Source organism: Zootoca vivipara, chromosome 9 (genome assembly GCF_963506605.1).
Source record: "Zootoca vivipara chromosome 9, rZooViv1.1, whole genome shotgun sequence".
Taxonomy (NCBI): Eukaryota; Metazoa; Chordata; class Lepidosauria; order Squamata; family Lacertidae; genus Zootoca; species Zootoca vivipara.
Window position 1 is genome coordinate 18,336,104 of NC_083284.1, and position 10,186 is coordinate 18,346,289.

General features: G+C 48.9%; 1 protein-coding gene across 1 annotated transcript in view; it reads left to right on the forward strand.

The window, feature by feature from the left end:
- LOC118083707 (melanopsin) overlaps positions 1-8,464 on the forward strand; it is a 50,457-nt gene extending 41,993 nt beyond the window's left edge. Inside the window, exons 9-10 of the mRNA XM_035112440.2 lie at positions 6,081-6,227; positions 7,799-8,464. Coding sequence (XP_034968331.2) covers positions 6,081-6,227; positions 7,799-8,197 — 546 coding nt within the window. The 3' untranslated portion in view covers positions 8,198-8,464. The remainder of the gene's footprint in view (positions 1-6,080; positions 6,228-7,798) is intronic.
- The last annotated feature ends 1,722 nt before the right edge of the window (positions 8,465-10,186 follow it).

Sequence of the window (10,186 nt, forward strand, 5' to 3'; positions counted from 1 at the left end):
CTCTTTCCTACCCCTCTCGCAATGTGCAGACCACACACTGTTAAGTATGCTTTACTTACAGATTCAAGGTCTGAGTCATGCATTGTTCCATGCAGCAGCAAGGATAATACAGGCAAAATACTCTTGGGTAGACAATACAGAATATAGTTCTAAACATGTGCTGTAAGCTTGGGAGCAAGCTTACAGATGTCCTCCTTCATTGGTTACATGATGCAGAGAGAAAGAGAGAAAAAGGAAGAGTAAAGAAGCTTCACTTCCTCTCCAGAGGAGAGGGTACATGACCTATCTAGCAATGCAACTCTGTGTTCCTTAATCACCTGCTGTACTAACCTGCAGTCATGCATGGTTTTGTTTAAGGTTGCTATATTTCAAAAAGTAAAATTCCTGACACCCGCAAAGTTGTTGAGCCTTTTCTATTTTAGGAAGACCCCAAACATTTAAACTACAGTTCCCATGATTCTTTGGAGGATGCTTTAAATGTATGGTGTGTATGCAATCCTGGTTTTAGTTTTATGGGAGGGAGGAAGAGGTCTTTTCTTCCTCCTGCTACTTGGTCTGCCTTTTTTTTACTGTTCATGTTTGTACCTTACCGTTTACATCCTTGGTGGATGGTTCGATTTTCGAACTAGAAATGTGCAATATAAGTAACTACTTACTTGCTGAAAGACCTGAGGACCCACTTAAGCAACCACATTTTATAGGGAAATCTCACTGTCCTGCGAGGAAAGATTGATGGAATGTATTGTGTTTAGTCTAAAGAATAAAAGATTGAGCTGGAGTGGGATGAGTATATGATAGTATTCTTTAGAGTGTTAGAAACGCCTGCTGGATCAGGACAATGGCCCGTCTGCTCATGCATGTTTCCACGCTGAAATATACTCGGAGTCAAGAGTGAATTTCATGCTCTTTATTCAGCTCATAGTCATCAAGGAGGAGAAGAGAAGACGAATGGCTCTTTTCCCCAAACCGTCTGCTTATATACATTATTTACACAATGGGCCTTGCGTGATTGGCTACTTCAGGGCTACACCTGTGGGCCAATTATATTGTGGATTGACTTCTGCCTGCAGCCTGATTGGCTGCTCCTACAGGCCAATCAGGTAGCAGATTCACTTCTGCCAGCCGCCTGATTGGCTGCTCCAGCAGGCCAATCAGGTTGAGGATTCACTTCCACCTGGAGTTGGATTGGGTAGCTCCCGCTAATTCTGAATCCTATTGTTCTAGGATTCAGCTCAGTACATAACACCCCTCCCCTCTAAGTTCCAGTCCTGCCCGGGAAGTTGCATTCGTAGTCCCCAAGGTCTGCTGGCCGCCTCCGTGTGCGTTGTGGCCTGGGGTGTTCCTTGGTCAGGGGTTCTGGTTCTGGCTCGTGTTCCGAGGCTGCTGGCTGTGCCAGGGCTGTCTGGTCTGGCGCCACTGAACCACTAGGTTGTAGCTCTGGTTCCGGTGTCCTTCCAGCCTCGGGGCGCCCCTCTGTGCCTACTGCTTCTGCTTCCCCTGCCCACCCCTCTCGCTCTACAGGCCTCACTGCCCTGCTGTCCCCTTGGGACCCCTCTGTCCCGCTCTCCTCCCGGGTTCCTCCTGGGAATCGTCGCCGTAGCTGGTCGCAGTGGCGGCGCCAACATTGCCCCCCTTCCGTTAGTACCTCGTACGACACGGGACCGGTCACCTTGGTGACTGTGGCGGGTACCCATGCTGGGCCTGCCCCAAAATTCTTTGCATACACTGGGTCCTGGGCCACAAATGTCCAGGGGTTCCTGCCTTTCCCCACCACTACCTCATCCTGAGCTCTGTCGGGGTGAAGTCGGTCCAGTCTAGTTGCAAGGCGCCGGCCCATTAGTAATTCAGCTGGGCTCCGGCCCGTCGTTGTGCTTGGGGTGCTGTGCTGTGCTAGAAGAAATGCGGCAAGGCGGTATTCCCAGTCCCCTTGTGTCTTGCGGCGGAGGCTGTCCTTGGTGGTCCGCACCATGCGCTCCGCTTGGCCATTGGTGGCAGGGTGGAATGGTGCTGAGCGGATGTGGCGGATGGCGTTCTGCGCTGTGAAGGTCTGGAACTCCTCTGACGTGAATGCGGTTCCATTGTCCGAGACGAGGGTGTCAGGGAGCCCGTGGGTCGCAAACAGCTTACGTAGTACCCGGATGGCCGCCGCCGTAGAAGTGGATGGTACCAGTGCGACCTCCAGCCATTTGGTGTAGGAATCCACCACTATGAAGAATGTTTTTCCCTGGAAGGGGCCAGCGAAGTCCACGTGCAAGCGTGACCATGGATGTCGGGCGGACTCCCAGGGCTGGACTGGGGCCCTTGGGGGATCCGGGCGGGATTCTTGGCAGGTCTGGCAGTGTTGGACCCAGGCCTCTATCTCTCTGTCAATCCCCGGCCACCACACATAACTCCTGGCAAGGGCCTTCATCCTCACTACCCCTGGGTGTGTCTCGTGTAGGGCTGTGAGGACCCTTTTGCGGAGGGGCTGGGGAACAACAACCCTGCTTCCCCATAACAGGCACCCCTTGTGGGCCGACAGTTCATGTTTGCGGTTTGTGTAGCCAGCGAATTCTGGCCCGGGGCTGCTGCTGGGCCATCCTCGCCACACCCAGTCCAGGACCCGGGAGATGACCCTATCTTTTGTGGAATGGTGCGCAACTTCTTGTGCCTGAATGGGTCGGTCGGGAAGCAGCTCCAGGGTCATAACCTCTTGCGCAGGCGCTGGGTCGGGGCCTGTTTCTGGTAGTGGTAGCCTGCTGAGGGCGTCTGCGTGGCCCATCGCCTTCCCAGGGCGGTGGATTAGTGCATACTGGTAGCCGGCAAGGAAAATTGACCACCTGAGGACACGTGGAGACAACACTTGGGGGGTCTGCTTCTCAGGGGCAAACAGGCCAAGCAACGGCTTGTGGTCAGTCACTATGGTAAAGGGCCGCCCGTACAAGAAATCATGGAATTTTTTTACGCCCTTCACGATTGCCAGACCCTCCTTGTCAATCTGTGAGTAGTTTCGTTCGGCTGCAGCAAGCGTCTGGGAGAAGTATGCCACCGGCACCTCTCTTCCATCCGGGAGTTGGTGTCCCAGGACAGCGCCGATGCCATAGGGAGAGGCGTCGCATGCCAGCACCACTGGCAGCCTCTCGTCGAAGTGTGCTAAGACCGAGTTCGAGACGAGCAAGTCCTTGACTGCCTGGAATGCGGCCCTTTGTCGCTGGCCCCACACCCAAGGGGCCCTTTTATCTAGGAGTCTGTGTAGGGGCTCCGCTACCGCTGCCTTATGGGGAAGGAAGGCATGGTAAAAGTTCAATAGTCCCAAGAATGACTGAAGTTCGGGCTTGCTCTTGGGCGCTGGGGCCTCACAAATGGCCCGTACCTTATCACCGGTTGGATGGACCCCTTCTGCGTCCACCTTAAATCCCAGAAAGTCCACCTGCGGCACTCCCAGTAAACACTTTTCCCGCTTCACCTTGAGGCCCGCCGTCTGGAAACGGTGCAGGACGGAGCGGAGGCGGTCCTCAAATTCCTCTGGTGTGGGCCCGGCGATCAGTACATCATCGAAGAAGGGGGTGACGCCAGGAATCCCTTTAAGGAGAGAGTCCATTAGATTCTGGAATATGCCTGGTGCCACGCTAACGCCAAATTGCAGCCGCTTAACTCTGAATGCCCCTCTGTGCGTCACAATCGTCTGAGCCTCTGCTGTGGCTTCGTCCACAGGCAACTGTTGATACGCTTGGGCCAAGTCCAGTTTGCCAAAGATTTTTGACCCAGCCAGGGTGGCGAGGACATGGCTGACCACTGGCACTGGGTATGCATGGGCCGTGAGAGCCTTGTTTATGGTGCATTTGTAGTCTGCACAGATGCGGACCGAACCGTTAGGCTTGACGGGTGTGACAATTGGAGTTTCCCAGGGGGCGTTGGGCACCGGCTCCAGCACTCCTTGCTCCACGAGCCGGTCCAATTCCTCGTCTATGCGGGGTTTCAGGGCGAACGGGACCCGGCGGGCCTTGTGCCTGATGGGTCGTACAGCGGGGTCTAGCTGTAGGGCAATGGGGGGGTCCTGTATATCGTCCCAATGCCCCATCGAAAACCCCTGGAAACTCTTTGCATATGGCGTCCACGTCCACTTGTAAGCTAGTGCGGTTCACCCCGGTAACGGCTAGCCCCAGAGGTCCAAACCATGCCAGTCCCAGTAAGCTAACGTAGGGGCCCTTAACTACCAGCAAGTCCAATTGTTGCTTTCGCCCTCGATATTGCACCCTGAAGGTCCCCACCCCCATAGTAGGGACCTTACGTTTCTGGAAGTCCCGGAGGGTGAATGGGGCCGGCCTTAGTTTGGGACCCCCATTAGGGCACAGTTCCCTTAATGTTCGGGCCGAGATTATGGATAGAGTTGAACCCGTGTCCAGCTCCATGCGGCATGGGGCTCCCTCTATCTGTACCTCTATATAAATTTTCTCTGTGCTGGGATGGGGCAACTGGAATACCTGGTAGTCCGTGATCTCCGTCGAGTTGCCTTGGTGCATGGTGCCGTGTGACCTGGGGCTCCTGGGTCGGTCATCTGATGCTTGTCGACGGGTGAGTCGAGCCCGACACACCCGGGCGATGTGTCCCAATTTTCTGCACTGCCTGCACTCTGCGTTGCGGAAACGACAGGTCCTCCTCTCGTGGTTCTCCCCGCAGCTTGCACAGTTCCCTCCTTCTTGAGTGCGCCGCTGTACTCGGTGTACTTCCTCCCTGTCAGATTCGGATTCGTCGGTGAGGTCTTCGTGGTAGACCCTCGGTTGGGATGGCGGGGCCGGTCGTGCCTCTTGCGTTGACCTCTCGGCGGCTTCGGTTGCCAGGGCTTCCTCCAGAGCAATCTGGAACGTGAGGTCTTTTTTGGCGTAGAGGCGTCGTTGCAACATCTCGTCCCTCAGGCCACCGACGAGGCGGTCACGAAGCATGTTCTCCAATTCTGAGAAGTTGCATAACCGGGCGGCTTGGCGGAGGGAGGTCACAAACCCAGTTATGGTTTCCCCCGGGGCTTGCCGCTTTGCGTAGAAGGCATTTCGGCAAGCTACCACCGAGGGCTGTGGTGAGAAGTGCTCCTTCAGCCGTTCCATTATTGTTTTGTAAGAGACGGTAGCGACATCTCTAGGTGCAAGGAGAGCCCGGACGATTTCAAACGTCTCCTCTCCACAGACGCTGAAGAATGTTGCCCTCTTCATGGCATCGTTGGTGACTTCTTTCGCTTGCAGGAGGAAGTTGAAACGGGCGGCGTACCCTTCCCAGTCTCCTGATGCTGGTTTGAATGGCGAGAAGCTGCTGTCGGTTGCCATTCTGGGTTCCTTGGGTCCTGGAGCTGAAGCCTGGATGCACGGTGCGATGCAGCGGTGCAGCAGGTGGCGGTGCTGCGGTGCAGTGCGTGGTGGCGGTCAGCTCAGCAGGATCCCACCTTCGTCGCCAGTGAAATATACTCGGAGTCAAGAGTGAATTTCATGCTCTTTATTCAGCTCATAGTCATCAAGGAGGAGAAGAGAAGACGAATGGCTCTTTTCCCCAAACCGTCTGCTTATATACATTATTTACACAATGGGCCTTGCGTGATTGGCTACTTCAGGGCTACACCTGTGGGCCAATTATATTGTGGATTGACTTCTGCCTGCAGCCTGATTGGCTGCTCCTACAGGCCAATCAGGTAGCAGATTCACTTCTGCCAGCCGCCTGATTGGCTGCTCCAGCAGGCCAATCAGGTTGAGGATTCACTTCCACCTGGAGTTGGATTGGGTAGCTCCCGCTAATTCTGAATCCTATTGTTCTAGGATTCAGCTCAGTACATAACACCCGCCCTTGCCAAATCTGCTGTAGAAGCCCCAGAACAGGCTTAGGGCATGTGCAAGGGAAGTCCTGCGGCACAAGTGTAAATCTTTGTGCTGGTGGTGTGGCTACTTAGCGCTACATTTGATACAAGCCTATGATTCTACGCTTCGGTCGTTGAACACCTCATGTACCCTTGTTCCTAGTGTAGTGCAAGAGCAGCTTTTTTAATATACCAGTGGACAAGAGGCGAAATTGCAGCCTATTGATTGTTCGTGTATAAACATCTCAATTTCCTTTTTTAGGCTTGGAGTGACATGGAGCTTGAGCCTGTGGAGGCAGCCCATAAGAAACAGCAACCCCATCGAAGCAGCTCTTTCTCAGAACAAGCAGAAGAAGAGAGTGGGTTGCTGCTAAAGACCCAGAGCTGTAATGTGCTGACTGGAGAAAAGGTTAAAACAGCAACCATTTTTAATTCTCCTTATAATAAAGTCCTCTTTAACATAATGCATACAACCTGGACTCCGTTCTCCCTGATTATTCCTACCCAGCCCATTACAGTGATGTCCATATGTTACTGTATTAGAAATAGTTTACTAATCCATTTCAGTATGCTTTTGTCTTGTGTTGCCCGAAAGGGCAAGGCAAAACACATTATCCAAAAAGCAAAATCAGATGCTCCTCCATATATAAGTGAGTCCAACAATCATATTGCTTCTCCGTGCTTTGATCTCCAACATTTCCATCCTCTGTAGTTCATTTGCTGAGTTTCCAGTAAACTTAGCTTTACCTCCCATCTCCTTCAAATCCCATCTTGGGAATTGATACAAAATGGTGGGACCTGCTTTTTTTTAAAAAAGAAATCTTGTCTTTGAGGGGGAAGATGAAAAAGAAATTCCCATTTCTCACTGACAGTGGGAGACTCTGGCAACTTCCACCTTCGTGAAACTGAAAAGGGTGAGTACCGAACGCATCATCCGTTGATGCAAAGAAAGGAACTGATGGCTTGTTGGCCACTGTTCATTGTCATTTTCTGAAAGGTTCCTTTGCACATTTGGAAACTTCAGGCAATGACATTGTGGCCCGTGTGCAACTTGCACATGCTGAATCCAATTCAGATAGCACTTCTGCGTTCCTTGTTTCGTTTTGCCACCAAGGTGTAATGTAGATTAATAGTAATTATATTAGTTGTCTTCTTGCATCTATATTTCCCATACAGGCAACTCCCACTTAAGAAAAACAAGCGAGGCCCCCATAGCAGATAAGAACCACAGGAAGAATGTTTAGTTTTAAAAATCCCTGGGTGAAAATTGCTCTGCCGTCCTCCAAAGTTTAGCCTTGACAAAAGACCTCCCCTCCCCACCCCTTCTCTACATAAGCGCCTGGGGACTCCTATTTCAGCATATCTGAAGAAGTGTGCATGCACACGAAAGCTTATACCAAAATAAAAACTTAGTTGGTCTTTAAGGTGCTACTGAAGGAATTTTTTTTATTTTACCTTGACAAAAGAGTTAGTGCAGTTCAGCTTCAAAAGTTGGGTTTTTATTTTTATTTTTTTTAAAAAAAACAAAAACGAGCAAAAGATAAAGGCTGGTATTCATGTTTCCATCTTGGCTCCTCCTTCCTTTCTGTTTATTTTATTTGACAAGATTTATTATATTGCTTGGATTTAAAAAAAACCTCAGGGGGGAATATAAAGTTTTAAAGCAAACATACACAATAAAATTTCATGTCTGGGGTGGCATTTCTAAACTGAAAACAATGCAATGAAGACAGCTGCCAGGGAATCCCAGGATGTTAGTGAATGTTGCACAATTGCACTCAGTTGCACAAACATTGTTGGCCCCATACACTCCCAGAGGCCATAAAGCAGGGGTTGCCACTGTCAGCTGAATGGGCCAACTGAATATGACAGGTATGTAAAAGATGTAGCAACTGTTCTGGAAGGACTGTGTGATTACTGCCGAAGAAAGCTGAGCATGGAATACTGATTCTCTCCCCATCCCCATTTTCTTTGTCATAGGTTGCAGTGTCCTCCATCAGTCTGCATGACCCGTTTGAGAGATCGTTTGGAGAGAATGCCCCAGAACTGCTGCTCAAGCCCAGCTGTTTGAGAACATCATCTCTTCCATTTGGCTTGAACAGTAGCAGCACGGAAGAGAATGCAGACACTTCTCACATGGAAGTTCAAGAGCAGCAAACAGATGGAAGCCTCGACTCATTCATGAGCCCCACCGTCCCACAAATAGTTATTGTTTCTACCTCAGAGACCACCCTCTCTGAGGGGCAAGATGAGCCAGAAAATGGACGGGCAGAAAATTCCAGTGTATTATTTTCTCCAGGAAAGAATCACCTGTTGGACATAAGAAGGCTTAGCTCCTCTACCAACCTCATTGAAGCAATTGAGAAGCTTCTGTCCTAAATATGGAAGAGAACAACTATTTGCTCTTTTTGCTGCTGCTTTGCATTATTATACCAAAAAAGAGGGGGGAGATACCCACATGAAGAACTGTGAGCCTTGTAGATTAAGCAGATAACTTTATATATACTGGTATATTTTTTGTAATGCAATCTTTAGCCCTTCTTGAATTTTATGCACTTGGCAGAAGCAAAACAACAGCAATAGATGCTGAAGGCACAAAGCATCCATAGCGTAGATAACAAGTGTTTGCCAACCAAAACACCTAGTAAATATTTCTCTGTATCTGTATTCAGGATACGTTTTCATGCTTTAATACCTTTCTAAGCAGTTTCATTGCTCGAGTGCCCAGCAACCATAAGTCCTGCTGTATTTCCAAATACTAAGATTAGTTCCAGAAAGAAATATCAGCTATGCATTCCTCAATAAACCTGGTCCAAGAATTGGTCATTCTCCACCACTTTAGCCACCAACTGAAAAATGGTAGATCAAGTGGAGATGTTTGAGGGGGCACAAGCAGCCATTGTCTATCAACCAGAAACCAGTTGACTTTTTGTCCTGACTCAACACAACAGCTAGTTTGCCATCTGTTCTATGTAACTGAAGCTATGACTAGAGGAGGAAGAAATTAAAGTAGCAAGAAGGTGAGCAACCCTTAAGACTAAACTTCCCAATTACTCACAGGTTAAATGAGCCCAAAACTATGCACGAGAAATGTAATATAGCATAGCACTTGTTAAGTCCAGATGTAAAGATCGGTGTCAACCCTTCTCAGTCACAAGGGAAAGTGATACTGTTGTGCAAAGCTAAGGCAGTCATTCCTGTCTTATCCCTATAGGGCAGGGGTAGGCAACCTAAGGCCTGTGGGCCGGATGCGGCCCAATCGCCTTCTCAATCTGGCCCATGGACAGTCTGGGAATCAGCGTGTTTTTACATGAGTAGAATGTGTCCTTTTATTTAAAATGAATCTCTGGATTATTTATGGGGCCTGCCTGGTGTTTTCACATGAGTAGAATGTGTGCTTTTATTTAAAATGCATCTCTGGGTTATTTGTGGGGCATAGGAATGCACTCTTTTCCCCCCCCCCAAAATATAGTCTGGCCCACCACATGGTCTGAGGGACAGTGGACCGGCCCACGGCTGAAAAAGGTTGCTGACCCCTGCTATAGGGTGTCAACAGTGGCAAAAAAGTCACCTTAGGTTGTGGTTAACAATATGTGTCAATTGTAATGAGCTCACTGTTGAATTCTCACAATAAGCTTTACTCACGAATAACAATAAAACCACTTAACTGCTCTAGTACAGTTGTCTCTTTAGGACTGATTGCAAGCTTTTCATGTTTCCCTTGGGAGGTTTTTAAAATAATAATAATAATAATAATAATAATAATAATAATAATAATAATCCACAGATTTTGAACTGGAGCAACTGTGTCTATTTCAGCCTTCAGAGCTGCATGAGGAAGATGGAACAAAATATGGGTGGCCTACAATTAGTTACAGTTCTATAACTTATAATACTAAAAGTGGAAAATTATTGCCTGTATACGTATATGCATCCATAGGTTTAGAAACAATATCTGTTTGAATCAGTAATTCCCAAACTCCTTCATGGATCACTGTCTTTTAATGAGGGTGAAAGAGGAGAGCGCAAAATATGGTCTGAAGCTTAACATAAAAAAACTAAGATCATGGCCACTGGTCCCATCACCTCCTGGCAAATAGAAGGGGAAGAAATGGAGGCAGTGAGAGATTTTACTTTCTTGGGTTCCATGATCACTGCAGATGGTGACAGCAGTCACAAAATTAAAAGACGCCTGCTTCTTGGGAGAAAAGCAATTACAAACCTAGAGAGCATCTTAAAAAGCAGAGACATCACCTTGCCGACAAAGGTCCGTATAGTTAAAGCTATGGTTTTCCCAGTAGTGATGTATGGAAGTGAGAGCTTGACCATAAAGAAGGCTGATAGCCGAAGAATTGATGCTTTTGAATA